The sequence below is a fragment of the Carassius auratus genome, chromosome 8 (assembly GCF_003368295.1).
Source record: "Carassius auratus strain Wakin chromosome 8, ASM336829v1, whole genome shotgun sequence".
Taxonomy (NCBI): domain Eukaryota; kingdom Metazoa; phylum Chordata; class Actinopteri; order Cypriniformes; family Cyprinidae; genus Carassius; species Carassius auratus.
Genome location: NC_039250.1, coordinates 12,426,533 through 12,443,972, shown reverse-complemented (window position 1 = coordinate 12,443,972; position 17,440 = coordinate 12,426,533). Strand labels below are relative to the sequence as shown.

At 36.8% G+C, this 17,440-nt stretch overlaps 1 protein-coding gene across 1 annotated transcript; it reads right to left on the bottom strand.

The window, feature by feature from the left end:
- Window positions 1-73: 73 nt before the first annotated feature.
- bcl2l16 (BCL2 like 16) lies at window positions 74-4,624 on the bottom strand. The gene is made up of 3 exons (XM_026269722.1): window positions 4,416-4,624; window positions 2,525-3,147; window positions 74-1,235 (listed from the first exon to the last, which is right to left on the bottom strand). The coding sequence occupies exons 2-3, from the start codon at window positions 2,990-2,992 to the stop codon at window positions 1,107-1,109; spliced, it is 597 nt and encodes a 198-aa protein (XP_026125507.1). The 5' UTR covers window positions 2,993-3,147; window positions 4,416-4,624; the 3' UTR covers window positions 74-1,106.
- Between the last annotated feature and the right edge of the window lie 12,816 nt (window positions 4,625-17,440).

Below are 17,440 nucleotides of genomic sequence, written 5' to 3'. Positions count from 1 at the left end.
CTTGTTTGTACAGATGTCATTAAAGGCTTTTTCTTCTGTTAAAATGTCTCTGTCTTCATTTCTTTAATTTGCAGATATGAATGAACCAATTATTTGAACCCATCCTCATTCTTCACTGGTCACATACACTGGCATGTCCTTGTCAAACCTGTTGGGATTGCCTCTAGACATCACATGAATGAACTGATCTCATGCAGAACGCTTAATTACCTTACCAGTCTGAAGTTTCAACCGTCACTAATTATGTAACATCCATATATGTAAATCCTAAAACAATAATGCAATTTGTAAATATTGGTTTATGCATTTCACATTGTGTATATTTATCTACTACGAATACAAAATGAACTGATTTTTTTTTTATGTTGAAAAATTTATGTCCATTTTAGAAGTTATCGAACCTAATATCATAAAAGGGAGTTCAATAGTGCACAGAAATGTTACATTAAATTTGATGTATTTATATATATATTACAGTTGTGGACAATCTCAAACATGGTGGCTGCTTGGCAGTTTTTCATTCACACAGTGATGATCATGCATCCTATATACTTTAATGTATAAGATTTTAATAATGAAACCGAATAAAAACAAGAAACGTATTTAACACACAAAATTAGCATCTAAGAATCCTTTACTCATTCTCACGTCTTTCCAAACCTATAGAACAAGAGACGATAATGTGAAAAAGTTCAAAGGAAGTATGATCTTACAAGTTTGGAATGACACATGAGTGAGGAAATGATGGAATATTATTTTTTTAGAACTATATCAAATAACATCAAGGGGTTTCAGACGTAATGAGAAACATATCAGGCATGTGCGGTCAAAATGTTTTCATTTTTATTTTAACATGAATATTAGCTTCAGTAAAATTAAGTTATAACTATATTTGTCCAGCACAGCATAATTAGAGCTGTTTTAACTGGAAACAAATGTTGATAACATGGTATTTATTAACAAGGGATTGGTTATTTTTACTAGTTATTATTTAACAAGTTGTGCTTATAGCTTAAAAACTAATAAATGGGTTGACTTAATCTTACCACAAACCAAGCGAATCATGAATGTCCTTATTACATTTTCTCAGCAGATGTCGCAGTTGTCTAAATTGTTCTTCTCCATAGGAAGTAGGCTAAGATCCCCACACCGAGCAGGAGCAGAGACCAGCAGCACACCTTCATCACCTGGTCCTCGAGATTCTGCTTCTCGCCGAACCGACTGATAAAACCTGACTGGGATATTAAGACATAATTATTACTATAAGTATCAACATAATCCATCTTATTTTATACGAATAAGTAAGCTATTTCCTGTGAAAGTGCGATACTTCCCGATCAGTAACATCCAGACGTCTGTAAATAACTAGAATAACTTGTTATTTGATTACAGTAATTGATTTAAATGATATGACAAATGCCAGTTTGCAATATTAAGCAGCACATAAAGCACGCTACTATTTTAGTACAGCTCAAATAACTTTGGGGGAAAAAACAAAAAACTCAAATAACTGGAAGCCGACCGCACATTCGTGCCCGTTCTTATGCTAAAAATAAAAAGGTGTTAGTTTACTGCAGCACTAAGTATCTTCTAATTTAGACAGTTTTAGGTACTCAGTATAATATGAATAAAAATATGAAGATGACGAATTTCTAATTAGAATGGTAACATAAATTGCTCAAATCATGGCAGTAAGCATAGACTTTTCCAAAGAGGTCTATACTCTTTTGACTTTTCTGCGTTTCTGTGGGCCGCGCCGTCCGCCATATTGTAACGGTCAACTTGACTTCATTCACCATGGTATTCACTGAATATTCGAAAGATGCCATTGCCTCCTGCACAAAGCGGCTCTGTGAGAACCTACAATATGGCGAATGACGTCAAGTTGACCGTTCCAAGATGGCGGCTGCATCGCCTGGAGCAGTCAAATTGGGCGTCTACATATCTATGGCAGTTACCACTTGGATTATATCACCTAATTTGCATATTCTGCAGAATACAGACTTTACCAATGGCTGTCATATTACACAATTACTTTTTTGTGCATTTTCTTTGCTTATTTTGCAACAGAGTATACTTTTTGCAAAGCACATTACTTAATAATACAGAGGTGGACAGTAGTGAAGTATTTTTACTTTACTCAAGCAAATTAAAAAAGTATCTGTATTTTCTCAGATTGTTTCTTTGGAAAACTTTACTTCACTACATTCATAGCCTACTTTTTACTGCACTACATTTCATAAATTAAAGTTGTTGTTGTTGTTTATCTTTAATAACCTACTTAAGAACATTAAAAATGTAGCACTTTCTTGTACTCAAGTAAATCTTTGAACTGTTATTTGAGTAAAAGTAAGAAAGTAAAGATAATTAAAATTTCTAATGTATAAGTATTAAATATTCAAATGAAGCCCCTGATTCAGCTAGCATCTGGTGACAATATTGAATCATCATAATAAATCAGAATAAAGCCAAATGGGTCCTGAGGCTTAACGAGAAGAGACCTGCTTCGACCCCTGACACTTACCCATCCTCCTCTGTCTCTGATCTCTGGGCAGATGACCCTCTCTACGTAGCTGCCCACGCACTCCTGAATCTGAGGCAGGATATCAGACATGCCCTTCTCCTCGCAGTGCAATGCCAGCTGTCCAGAGAGAACAAACACGGACAGCACGGCGCTCCAGGCGAGATCTCTACGTCGTGTGGGTGCAAAGTGCTCGTCCAGAATGGAAACGAGGGTTGAGCAGGCTGTTCGGTCTGTCACGTCCTGGAAAACACGTGGCCAGCGGCGAAAGAAGATGGGGAAGCGAGTGAGCAGCTCATCTCCAGCGTGGCGCAGGGCGGCCGTGGCACGGGATGGTGCTGGACCCACCGGGACGCCTGGTTTGGCTGTCACATAGTTGATATAGTCATATGCCATCAGGTAGGCCTCACGCACTAATTGGTCAGGACTATTGAGGCCTCGGCCAATCACGGCTTTATCTGACAGTCCCATGACCTTAAATAACAAAAATCTGCCCTCAAGAGGCAGGCAGTGTCGATGTCCAAACTCTGCCTCTCTTTAGTACACACTCATTTTAGATGTTTAGGTCACATTCCATGCCATGGTTCGTACATAAACGGTCATTAGTAATCCGCACTCAGTGATTTCTGTGAATAAAGAGAAAACTCAAGATCAGATACTTCTGTTAATAAATCATGCCCCTTTGTCCAAGACATTGGTAACAAGGCACATCTGAATTCAGTCATAGTATCACACCCTGTCTGCTGAGATCAATTCATCTGATTGATCTGATGATACCACTGTTTTATGACTCAGTGGACACTGGTCTGTGAGTAAATGTACCTTTCTGACCAACCTTTTCCACTTTTGATGTCATTTGTTGCACTAAATTTGTATCAAAGTAATTAAATATTTGCTTACATATTTATTTAAGTGTTTTTTAGGCATGTCAAATTATCAAAATATCAATTCATAGATGTATTAATTTGAACTGACTGGGGCCCCCTGGAAGTTTGTTGAGACCCCCTAGTGGGCTCTAGCTCCATGGGTCACTCTTAATAAAAATGAATGCTCTTTATTGATGCATTGATGGTTTCATGAAGCAACTTTAAAATCTATTGAATATTTCCATTGCACATAAGTTCTTTATAGTGGAAGATGGTTTTTCAGATAATTAATTAGAAAACATGGTTCTTTTATGAATTGCTCATTGAAAGGTTCAATGGGAAACCAAACATTATTCTTTAATGGCATTGCTGTGAAAACTGTCAAAGTACTTTTTTAAAACTAAAAATCTTAAATTTTCTGTATTAAAATACATCTTGATTTTATTATATATATATAATAATATAATAATAAGAATATATATATATATATATATATATATATATATATATATATATATATATATATATATATATATATATATATATATATATAAAACTCTCTTAAAATGCCAGATCTTTATAGGACAGTATTTGTTTAGGTTGTGATATGGTGGTGTGAAAATAAAGTGATATTCATGAATTAATAATTCGTGATGTTTGTAAAAATACTTTTTATACTTTGAAAAGTACATTTAAAACCTTTATGGAAATAATGAGATGTGTATATGCACATGCATTGTAGAAAACCATATAATGCCAACATGAGTAGAAAGAACATGGGGATGTGTTTACATAAAAAAAAAAAAAAATGATTTCACCCTTTTCTTTATCATCGTAACTCTTATTTGTCATTGACTTCAAGCAGTGCTCAAGGAAATAAAATCTGTTAACCTGGCAAATAAAGTAAACTAGTCGATTATTCAAAAGAAGAAGTGTCTCACTGAAGTGTCAGGATTAATGCATTACAATAATCTAGTGAAAGGAAATATCAAATTCACACACGCCGCAGCGAAGGCCCGGTGACTCACCCTTCTTGCGCAGAACTGAATCCTGCCACAGAAAAACAATCAGGATTAGTTAACAGCTGAAAGAAATACAGTGTCCAACTGGAGATTCTCTAGAGTGAGCCGATGTCTGTGAGATTTACATGTGCATGTCGTTGTCCGGCTCAGAATATATTTAGTTCCCTTGTCTGTAACAGATACTGTTTTATGAAATGACACCAGGACTCTGTCCTGCATGACTACAGCTATAAATACTCCACATGTAGCTGCTATAACCCGCTGTGCCTTTCACTATCTGGTGTGTTTGTCTAGAAAATAATATCAGGCTATACTTTGCATTGTAATTGAGCTATATTTGAGGAAGACTTAAATTTTTACAGGTTTTTTTTTACAGTACCAAAGTCCATGGTGTGTGACACACTTACTAGCCAGTTTTCTGGTTCTGATTTATAAATTATTTAAAAGATATTATCAATTAATAATAAGCTGTTCATAAAATTATGAAGTGCAATGAATAACAAGCAATGAATAATTGGTGTTCTGAAGTCACTGTTTTTATTTTTGGGGTTTTATTGTATTTATTTATTTATCTAGGTTCTGCACACAGTGATTGAATGTCTTTTCATTACATTAAATATGAATGCAAGTGGCATTTTCCTTAAACAAATATTGCATGAAAAACTCTTTAAGATTGATAGGCTTCATACATCATAAAGTTCACAGCAGATGTTTGCAGTTGCCACTGGCTCTGATATTTTGTATCTAACGAAATTACCTACTGAATAGGCTATGTTATAAACCTTAAACTAGTTATAAACTAGGCTCTGGGGGATAGATGATAGCATGCACTTTTGAAAGCGTAGATCATGTAATGACTTTCAAAACTATTTAATGAGGGTGTTGTCTACTGAATGCTCTTTTAGGAAAGACATTTCGCCAGCAGAACAATCGCTGTTGTTAAACAGCAGTCCATTGAAGGCGTAGTTTATCACTCACCATAGATATCTATGATCACTCACATGGGCTACTCGTTTTACATTCCTGTCAAAAAATAAATATTACGCTATCCTGACTAAGGTTTAACTAGACTACTCATATACCTGCCATCAAAACAATTGGTAGCTACTGAAGTCAGAAATGTATTTTTTTTAACCATTATGATTAAATATATTCGTACTTGAGGTACTACATGGTCTGATTGGATGTTTTAAAAGAATCATAACCCCAAAAATAAACTCCTCAAGCCAGACTTTTACCAACCACTAGGGTGCATTGTTGTACTTATAAATAGGCTTCACAGTGCCCTCCAAAACCAGTCCAATATCTTTATCTAATTGTTTTACTGAATGCATTTAAACTGTGATAATAAATGAATAATGTTCTGAATATGTACATCACCCACATAGCTTTTCAAGTATTTACTATGTACATCCAGTGTATGGTAAATTGTTTTAATAAGACTAGACTTAATGATTCCAGGTGTACTAGTCTGTAGGTATATAATTCAGTGTGAAACACAATGTGATATTCTAAAGGATAAAATTTGCGATTTACAAAATATCTATTTATTTATTTAACGTTTCAAACGGATTGTTAATGTGTTGGGAAATTTTAAAAGGGAATGTGTTGCACTGTTGAGGCTTCTTTCTGCACTATATTGGTCTCTGTTAATTGTGTGTATTAATTAAAATGATTACCCTCCGTATTTAAATGTTTGAGCTGGAGTTGCAAAGGGGCTCGCATGCTGTTTCGGAAAATACTGTGGAGAGCGTAAGAGTGTGCGCGTGCACGACGACTCCATTAAAAGAAGTTATCAAGCGCGAAAGATTGAGAGCCGTCGTCAAATTCTTCACCGGTCCACTTTAAAACCCCGCGAATAATCGGTGATTATTTTCTCATTTCGGGGCCTCAGTGGTTTATGGGTTATTTTAAAAGGCTTTTAATTTCCTGTCCAGTGCAGGGTGCTCAGATGTGTCCGTGTGTGCGCGCGCGAGGGATTTGTGTTTTTGTTTTTACAGCGTGCTGTGCTCAGCTCTGGGCTCGTGTGTCATGGAGCATTTTAATACGGAGCTCATTTCCTGGAGCAGCTAAGATAGAGATCAAAGCCTCTGCTTGCTCTCACTGCTGAGTGTGGGACAGTCTGGGAGGTGTGTGGGTCTGCTGCACGTTTAAACCTTGCTCCCCATAGCTCCTGTGTCATCAGCTTCCTCCCATATTGGGCTCATATCGTTCATTGTTTTACCTCGTGTTAGTACTCTCTCTGCTCTAAATCACGATAATTACATTTTGGGACTGAATGACACACCCGTACTGGCATGTCCATCCTTTATAAGATGGTCTCTGGCTCAGCGCACTGATGGCAGAAGATATTTTCCTCTCATTACAGATTGTATTCTGGTTGTATTTTACTTGGCAACACTGGGATGCTTTATATTTTCAAAAACCTTATTATGCCAATATTCAATGGCTATTTAGTAGGCTATATATATTCAGGCTATATTAATAGGATCTGACTGAATGTAAACTTTGAACTCTGAGTTTGCATCTTGTAGTTCTGTCTTTTTTTCCTGCCACGGGGGAGAAATGATTTTTCATAATCCCACAATCTTGATCTCACAAGAGTTTTTTTCCCCCTCAAAATTCTGACTTTTTCCTTCAGAATTCCAGGAAATGTCAAAATTACAATTATATATAGTATGCTCATTGGTCAGATTGTGTTCATCTATAACCGTGAGTACCATACCACCTTTTATAAGTAATCAATGCAGAAATCCATCACTCGTGTTATATTGAAAAGACATGAGTGAGAATTAATGAGATGATTAAATTAGTCAAAAAAGTAAAACAGTAATATTTTTAAAATCCCACGAGTGGACACACACACACACATACACACACAACTGGAATAGGCCTATTTCAGTGTAGTTGTGGAAGCTATTTGAGCAAAATATGAACCGTAATTGGGGAAATAAATCACAATTTTTTCCCCCCAAAACTGTACCTTTTGGTTGCAACAACTGGTCATTGGAGCAATACCAATAAAGGTTTATATTAAAGATGATCTCCGCATCACCGTAGCACCATTTTGGAGAATATGAGCTGAACACTTTTCTGTATCAGTCGTTTTCATTCAAATCAAAGCGTAAATACATGTAGAAAATGTATCCTTGTGTCCTCCAGGTTTTCATCCAAATATGTTAAATTTTGTTCTGAAGACAAACAAAGCTTTTCCGGGTTTGGAACGACATGGGGGTAAGTGATAACTGACAAAATTTTCATTTTGAGGTGGAGTATCCCTTTAGGGGAACATAGTACCCTAATGCACCTTTAGTGGTAAAGTTATTGAAGATTACTGAAGATGAGGTTTTTCACCTGTGAGCTTAGTAAACATGATAACCTTGACACTACTGCTTCATATTGTCTGTAAAAATGAACACCAAAACAATACGTTCTTTGAGACGACTTTGACCAGCCTTTTTGTTTAGTTCCTTGCAGATCTATAATGGTTTTATTGTGTGTAACATTTTTCCATTTACTGTGATTTCTGAAATGGGTTAGAAGACATCAATAATCTTTTTTTGTGACACAGAGGGAGGGAAAGAGAAGAAGGTATAAAAGAACGAGCGAGTACACCTCACTGGATGAGCATGTCTGATTTGATAGAGAGAAGAGTAGGGAGTCTCTGCAAATTACAGGATGTTTTTATTGTATTGTGCCAAGGGCGCCTTCCAATTTCCCTCCTCCCCATACACCTATCACTTATTTTAAACCCCTGCCTCTCATAGTTCATCTTTCTCCCCTCTGAATCGCTCCCTTCCTAAAGTGGAGGATGGCATCGAACAGAAGAAAAGAGGGGAAATTTTCCCTGTGTTATTACTTTTAAAATAGGGATGAGACGGGAAAAGAAAGAGGGTAATTTAGCTGTTTGAGACTTGCTGCTAGGCTAATGGCCTCACTAGGTCTCCAGCACTGAGCTCAAACAATAGCTTAGTCTTCCCACTGACACATTAAGAGCAGGATAAAGAGAATGAAAGAGAGATTGAATGTTTAAAGGATGAGAAATGACACAGGGAGGTGGGCTAAATGCACTGTTTCAGCCCAAACATCTGTGGTACACACATAGCGCCTGACAGAAGAACAGCTCTAGCAACGGTAGGAGGGCATTAGAGCTGGTCTTGGAGAAGTTACTTTGAAACCTTTTGTAAAAAAGTGAGATTCATTTTTCTGAATGTACAATTGACTACTTCAAACATACACCAGTGAGCCAAAATGACTGAAAAGCTGTTGGTTCTGGGGGCAGTCGTGGCCTAATGGATAGAGTTGGACTTGTGACCGAAGGTGTGTGTTCACTTGGATTGGTTAAATGTCCTAAATGGTGAAGTTAAGCCACCATGGATTTGACTGGTTGGTCCAGCACTGATGCACAATCAGAGTAACATCTAAAGATCAAGGCAACAAAATTAACTCTTTATTATGTTTCTTTAAACCATTCCTGAACAATGTGACAATGAGTGCAGTGTAGCAGGGTGAAATATTCTACCAATGCTATCAGAGAAATTCATTACGTTGAAGGGTGTACCTCTTCTGCAGTGAGGTTAATGTAGGTGGCATGGGTCAGATTGACATCCACATGAATGGCCAGAAACAGGGTTCACCTGCAGAACATTTTCCTGAGCTTCGCAGTCCCTCAACCAGCTTGTCATCTTCCCACAGTGTATCTCCATCCAAGAAAACGTTGAAAAAACACTTTGACCAATCTCCACCTACTTAGGCACATCATTAAAATTTTCGCCACATAGACCTTCTTCAATTGTTGAGCCTTGGACACCCAACATGCTGTCACTAATTTGTGGTTTGTCCCTCCTTGGACCACTGTTGCTAGTTTCTTACAAATGCTGACCACTAGCAACCTTCAAGCCTCACTGTTTCAGAGATGCTCCGACAAAGTTGTCTGGCCACAACAATATGGCCCATGTCAAAGTCCTTTAGATCTTTATACCTGCACATTACTCCAGCATTGCTCAGTCGAAGTGCACCAGAGTCCAAATTAATTCATAATTGCAGTCAAAATCCGGGATTAAGGCAACCTGAGTGAATCCAAGTCCAAGTTCATTCACAATTGCAGTCTGAGTCTTAGTACAAGTCAACTTGAATCTGACCGAGTGGAAGTTCATTCATAATTACAGTCTGAGTCCGAACTCAAGTCCACCTGAATCTGTCCAAGCGGAAATGTATTTATAAATGCAGTCCAAGCCACCCGGATCTGTCTAAATCCAAGTATATTCATAACTGCAGTCAGAGGCTAAGTCCAAGTTCTGAGTCCAAGTACCCACATTCACATGTGGCGTTGTTAGGAAATAATTAACAATATTTACATTGCCTATGAGCACATCACATATCATAGTATCTAGGAAAACTGTGTGTAATCAATCTGAAAGTGATAATGCTGTTTGTTGAAAGTGTATAATTTTAGCAAAAATAAAGTTAAGTTCTAAGGCTTTCTGACACAGTCTGAATTCTTGTCGGAAGACCCTCACTATTCAGTGTAGTTTTGCAAATGTAAAATTTCTGTAAAACTGGATCCTTCCTTTTTCACTTTGTTGACAGTGAGTTGTAGGTGACTGCAGGAGAGCTAACAGAGGATGGGTGTGTGTGATTACCCAGCGTCCCTCTCCTCTTCACCGGAGCAGCAGGACAGTAGAGGTCATCCAGACGCTCACTCAGGCCTCCATTACTCTCGCAGTGTGAAGCCAGGCCACTGAATGGAAGAAATTACACTGAATCATCCAATCATTTAAAATGCCCATTGCACCTTATGGTCCGATCCCCTCCAAGCATGAAAAGACTGGGCCCTTTCTTGGTCGCCAACTATCTCTCTGTGCCATTCACTCACGTACACCAGCTCAAACAAAGGACAAGGTTTTGTTTTTTTGTTTTTTGATTATTCTGAAGCACATTAAATGATCCCATTTTGTCCCCTACTGCACGGAATTGATGCAAACTAGTGGCATCCCAATTATTGTCTGCTTGCAGGATAACACACTCATGCTCTGCTGCCACACACACACAAAGCCTGCCACGGTAGATTGCAGGTATTGATGCTGTACCTTTGTGTCTGTGGGCCCAGCAGGACCAGCAGTTTGGGTAGTTAAGGGGAAATCGGGGATCTTTAGGTGGGAAAAGCTTTTATTGATCTCCAAGCCATTTATTTTATTATGGCACCAGGTTTTACAGAACCAAGAGACATTTCTAGAAGAATCTCTTTCTTATACAAGTTTCTTGCCACTTGATTATATGGAATCACTAAGGAATGTAAGACAAAAAAGTTTCGATTCACACTGACTAATATAAGAAATTTGCTATTCTAAACATCCAATTAGATGGTACATTTTTTGAAAATTAAAAATGGTGTTTGTTTATGAAACACAATGCTAGGGTGTTCTGGGTGCTTTCTTGGTTCAAAGAGTCAAAAGAGCCCATCTTCAGGTCTCTATATGGTGTTTTGGCCCGCAAGTAAAAGCACATCTCACCTCAGCAATTTGCACAACTTAAGGCGTCATTCATTTCCGTTGGTTAAATGATAACTATAAGTCAGTGGTTCTGAAAAATAATAAGGCTTATCGTTGAAAATACACCAGAATTAGAACATGTTCAACTAATGATGAACCCCATTAGTGCTTCTGTGAGAAGAGGTTATTTAATAATCAGCTCTTAAAGCTGTTAACTCCCACAAACACATGCCAGTGGGCTTCATGCTTCTTTATTTTTAATAGACAGCAGTACTCAAGTGTGTGTTGTCAGTTAGCCCACACATCACATGTTCAACACGTACACAACCTTCTAGGTGTGTTTGGCATCACACTGACACATATTTCACCCTCCCTTTATAAATTATTTCTATATGTTGTTGTCAAAGTCTGATAATGTCATACAGTTGTCACTCAGAAGCAAATCATGTACTTCCAGGGAGATTCCTTCCCCAGTGAAGAAGTACCTTGCTGAATGAGATGAATGGGAATGCTAATGGATCTTCAGGTGTTGTGTGCTTAGGCCAAACCCAGCTGTTTCACATGAGAAACAGAAGCGGCACTAACTGTCTGTTAACATGATGGAATGATAAGAACTAGAGAGGCAAACAGGAAACTCACAATGGTTGTTAGATGGTGATAAGATGACAGCAAACTGAATATCATACTGAACACTGAATGTCTTAACAGCCAGCAATGGGGACTCCATTAAGATTTCCACTTGAAGATCTGTCATAAAATCCTAAAAGACAACAGTTTAATACATTTATTAACAAAGCTTTTAATGGTTTACAGAAACTTGGTGCAATGTTAAATATAACAGCTTCAAATGTGACTGGTTTTAAAGCCACCAAAATGATTTTGAGGTACATTTATTTTGTGTAATTTGTTTCTTTTCATCACTCGATCAAAGCACAGTGGGGTTGGTATTTGTGTAGTTGAGTAGTAAAGGTTGAAATAATTTAAACATGGTTTGAAGAGCACACTGAATCATCAATCCACCTATAGTCCAATGTGGGTACAACGTTATCATACATTTCTTTTTTAATTAATTATTAAATATTTTAAAGGGAGTGTCACAAGTGCACAGACATTTTGAGGGGCAGGGGCTCAAGTGAAATAAAGGGCACTTATCATAATTACATATTTTTTTATTTTTCTTTTTTAAAAAAAAAGTATATATATTAACGCAACGCTGACTTCCTTTTAAAAAAAAATAATTAAAAAAGTTAATTAATTTTATCTTCCTCAAACTCTAATTTTCAAAAGATGTCTACAAAATAATCAGTTCACACAGAAACCATGTACACATACACAATCACTGACGACTGACAAGGACTTAGTTTCACATTTGAGGGAGGACTGTATCATCACCATCATCAAAAAAAACCTTCAAACCTTTTAAACCTACTACACTCAACTACACTCAAAAAATATTCTGTGGCTTAGTAAATATTTAACTTAATTAACTTAATAAAATCTCTGAAAATCTTACTTGATTGTTTGAATTAAACTTACCAAAACAATTGAGTAAAAATTAAATAAAATTAAATAAAAGCCAATGTCATGTATGTATTTGTGGTTGTATGGAATACTATTTTATAAAGGTTTAGAGGAAATAAAAAAAAAGTCATGTAATAGATGCGAAAAACTTTGGTGTTTCGCCCTTTTTCTATCGTGTTTAATGATTTTAAATAATATGCACAAGGGAGAGAGAGAGCAAGAAGCGCTCGTGTTGTTTGAAGACTGTGAGTGCGCGCGCAGCCGGGGCTCTCTCGTACGCGCACTGTGAGCAGTCATTATATTCTACATCACTCACCGATCAAATAAGGCTTTGACAGCCGCCAAAAAAAAAAGATAAATGCAGAAAAAACCCTGGATTGGTTATATAACGTTGGACAGAATGTTGATCCGGCCATCACGTATATTCAGCGTACATAAGGTAAACGTTTTTCAGACGTTTTTTAGAGAAATAAAAACAGCTCGACAAATCTATGCGCATATTTTACGTCGACGTCATCGATGACCTCGACGCGTTGTCCCAGCCCTACTCCTGACCTGATATTTAGATATACTATTCTTCAATAAATATATTTGTTTGACGGGGAAGCTGTGCGCAAACAGGAATATATATTATTTAAAAAAAAAAAAAAAAAAAAAAAAAAAAAGCACCCCAGAAAAAAGGGCACTTTCTCTCCAGGAATGAAAAGGGCAGGTGCTCCAGCCCCCTTTGATGTCTATGTGTGCACGTGCCTGGTCCTTGCATACGGTATATAAGATCCATAAAGCTGCAAAGACTAAAGTTTCAAACCCAAAGAGATATCTTTTTTTTTTTTTTTTTTTTTTTATAAAAGTCTCATCCAAGCCTTCCTAAAATGCCTCATTTAAACACCCCCCCACATGTCTACATTACCGTGTTGAAAGATTTGCATGACGCTGCCCAAATGTTTATGCAAACTTTTATTCTTGCTGTAGTATTGTTGTCATCACCACAAGGTAATGGAGACGATATGTGTTTTCTAATATGATAAGAGACATAACATTTCCGTCAAACACTTGAGGTATTCAGCTAATCACAATGCACTGGATAGTTGGCCAATCAGAGCACACCTTGATTTTAAGAAAGGCGAGGCATAGAGGAGCAACAATAACGTACGGTATGTGGAAAATAGTGTGTATTTTGAACCCTAAACCACATAAACACGTTGTATTACACCGAATACGCAAAATAATGTTCTTTTTAGCATTGTCATATGACCCTTTAAACAAGATTTTCAGTACTATTAGAGCTACCCGTTTTCTAATGATTATTAAACAGCAAGCACTGCGTAAAAAGCAGTAGCACTTCTAGCAAACTGAAAAGTCTGAACTGAACTATATTAATGGACTAATGTAGGGAATGAGGTTTAGGGGCGATTCTGAACACAAGCCTACACAGGAAAACAAGAACTAAACATAAAACCTATCACATAATGAACCATAGAATGAAATGAAAATCAAAATGAGTCCTTGAACAGAAACCATAAACTAGATGTGACAATATATTTTAACCTTTATGTTAACGTGAAGTGGTGTTTGCAGCTCATTTTACATCCGTAACGTGTACTTCAGAGTGAAACTTGAATTTCAATGAGAAAAATAATTACCCGGGTGGTGAAAAAATTTTCAAACCAAATGTGACTTTGCTAAAAAAAAAAAGACAAAATAACTATTTGGCTATTACCTCCTCCAGCAGATTGCACGGAAAACAACATCTGCAGAATAGAAAATTTGTTTCTCAATTCAATTAACGTTATAATTTTTTTCCTTCTAAATAACATTCTTTGTATTGTTTAGAATTTTGATGGTAAATATGTTATATTCTGATTTTATATCGACTCTAATGCTCAAGCCAATTTGGCAGGAGGAGCGAAGTGTGGATGTAGAGACTGGAAAGAATGAAAGACCATGAGAACTGCAGACTCACTGCAACTCCATATCAAAGCAGATGGACTCATTTACAGCCAATTAGCTGCTGCACTTTAAGAACGGCCTCACCTACACAATTAAAGCTGTTACAAAAAACCTCCCCGCAGCTTCAAGAAAGCATCCCCACCCCCAGAGCCCAGATGGGAGGCTGGAAAAGTGGCGCTCAGCATAGGGCAACAATGGAGGAGAGGCCCCCAGACTCGGTCAGAGAGCTGGAGCACAAAAACACAGCAGACAAGAGAACAAGACACGCAACGTAACCTGATCTCAGGGTGTGATTCACACAACACCAAAGTATTTCACATGATGGAGTTCAAGATATTTTATTGGCCTATCCTGGTTCTTATAGGTCGTGTAGGAATGTGTTTCATAAATCTCTTAATTCAGTTTGATCTCTAAACATCAGTTCTTACACTATGAGGAATGTAAACGTCTGCATCTTGGGATTGGGTGTACGGTATATTACTTGTGTGGACTAGTTTGTTTGTTACAGCTTAAATTAACCAAAAGAATGTTCCAGATATGGGAGAATAAGGCTGTAGTGCTAAGATGGGAAGCACAATTGTGTTGTGTAGTTAGTTAGGGAGGGTGGACAGATTGCCTCACAGAGAGAATGGAAATCATGCTGGAATGTTGCAGGAAATTTGGGATTATGTGTGAATTCAGCTTTAGAAACACAAACTGGGTGGTATTGTCTGTGTATGTGTGTGCCAGTCTAACATCTGCCATAGATTCAGTTGGTCTCCCTAATTCTCAGAAACATGCAAATATGCACATAAACATGCAATTTACTTTATTTTTCAAGTATTAGAAAAAATGAAACAGTACAGTTCACACATCTGAACAGTGGTTCTTGATACGAGACAAGCATCAATCCCTTTTACCATTGCATGAATATCTAAGGTTTCTAACATTTTAAAGTTCTGAATTTTTGGATTCGAGCTTTAAACGCTGTGAAATATAAAGATTTCCGCAGCTAGACTGTGATTCCATTGTGTTCCAATCAAAAGTGTGGAATTGAGGAGAGAACATTCCATATTTTTCCATTTTACTAAAAAACACTACAGGTGCATCTCAATAAATTAGAATGTCGTGGAAAAGTTTATTTATTTCAGCAATTCACTCTCAATTCAACTCAAATTGTCAAACTCGTATATTAAATAAATTCAATGCACACAGACTGAAGAAGTTCAAGTCTATGGTTCTTTTAATTGTGACTATTTTGGCTCACATTTAACAAAAACCCACCAAATTCTCATCAAATTAGAATATTGTGACATGCCAATCAGCTAATCAACTCAAAACACCTGCAAAGGTTTCAAAGTCTTCAAAATGGTCTCTCAGTTTGGTTAACTAGGCTACACAATCATGGAGAAGACAGCTGATCTGACAGTTGTCCAGAAGACAATCATTGACACTCTGTCACAGTGTCTGGGTTGTGTTCCATGGGTTTCCACTAGGTGTCCTCCGTTCCCACGGTGTCTGTCACCTTATCACTTCCTGTTCCCTTATTTGGTCACCTTCCTCCTTGTTTTAGTTAATTGATTGTTCCCCACCTGTCTCCAGTTTCCCCATTATCCTTCTGTGTATTTATACCCGGTCTGTCTGAGTCTGTGTCACGGAGTCCTTGTCTAATGTGTGATACCTTCCAGAGTCTGCTCTTCCCGTGTGTTCTTGTTTTGTTTTTATGTTTATTGGATTTTCTGGTTTTGACCCTGCCTGGACTCTTTACCCTTTTGGATTGCCCCTCAATAAACGTTGTACCTGCATTTGGATCTCTCCCGTGTTTCTTGTATCACTGAACGTGACACACTCTTCACAAGGAGGGTAAGCCACAAACATTCATTGCCAAAGAAGCTGGCTGTTCACAGAGTGCTGTATCCAAGCATGTTAACAGAAAGTTGAGTGGAAGGAAAAAGTGTGGAAGAAAAAGATGCAAAACCAACTGAGAGAACCGCAGCTTATGAGGATTATCAAGCAAAATCAATTCAAGAATTTGAGTGAACTTCACAAGGAATGGCATCAAGAGCCACTACAAATTTCTAATTTCCTCAGCAGTGCCACAAACTGATCACCTCCATGCCAAGCTGAATTGAAGCAGTAATTAAAGCAAAAGGAGCCCCTACCAATTTCTGATTACATGTACAATAAATGAACATAGTGACCAGAAGGCCAAAAATTCACTAAAAATGTTTGGTTTTTTTTATAATTGGTTTTATGAAGTATTCTAATTTGTTGAGAATTGTTGGGTTTTGTTAAATGTGAGTCAAAATCAGCACAATTAAAAGAACCAAAGATTAACTAATTCAGTTTTGGTGCATTGAATTTATTTAATACATTAGTTTCATAATTTGAGATGAATTACTGAAATAAATGAACTTTTCCACAACATTCTAATTTATTGAGATGCACTTGTATATGGAACCTCCTTTACAACAGAAACTCCAACCTCAAGCAAAGCCATCACAATAAAGCTTATAGAAATGTAATTACTGATTGGCAAGAAGTGTATTGTAATGAAGTGGAAATCTGATACGGTTATTCCAATATGTTTGTAATTATCAGAGGTTAATAACTGTATACCTTTAGAAAAGCTAACATACTGGTTAAGAATGTTTTTGTTTTGTTTCTTGAAAAGAGAGTTTTATTTTCTTGTTTATATGGAAAATATACCAACAGACCAGATGAAAATTTTCCCTGAGACATTAAAATATATAAACACAGCAATTAATTTACATTTTTTGGTATTATATTTCTTTATCTCCCAATGCCGTCTCATTCTGTGGGTGTATATTATTATTATTTATTTATTTTTTCTTGAATTATATATATTTTTATAATACTGTCTTGTTTTGTCCTATATTGCGTGATGTAAAAGTTAACAGCAAAAATTAAATATTCAACAACAACAAAAAGCCATTTTCTTTATTTAATGTGAATTTCTTTGCGACATGGTTTATAACTGAATTATGTGTGAACAGAACCACAATTTACTAATGAAAAAAAAGAGCTTTGTATACTTTTTAAATCAGGTTTGATGGTAAATATAATCTA

Excerpts from the sequence above, each read along its gene's own strand:
- bcl2l16 (XM_026269722.1), bottom strand. The coding sequence starts at position 2,992 with ATGGGACTGTCAGATAAAGCCGTGATTGGCCGAGGCCTCAATAGTCCT. Across the intron at positions 1,236-2,524 it reads TCAGAGACAGAGGAGGATGG|TCAGGTTTTATCAGTCGGTT; the intron begins GTAAGTGTCAGG and ends TTAATATCCCAG.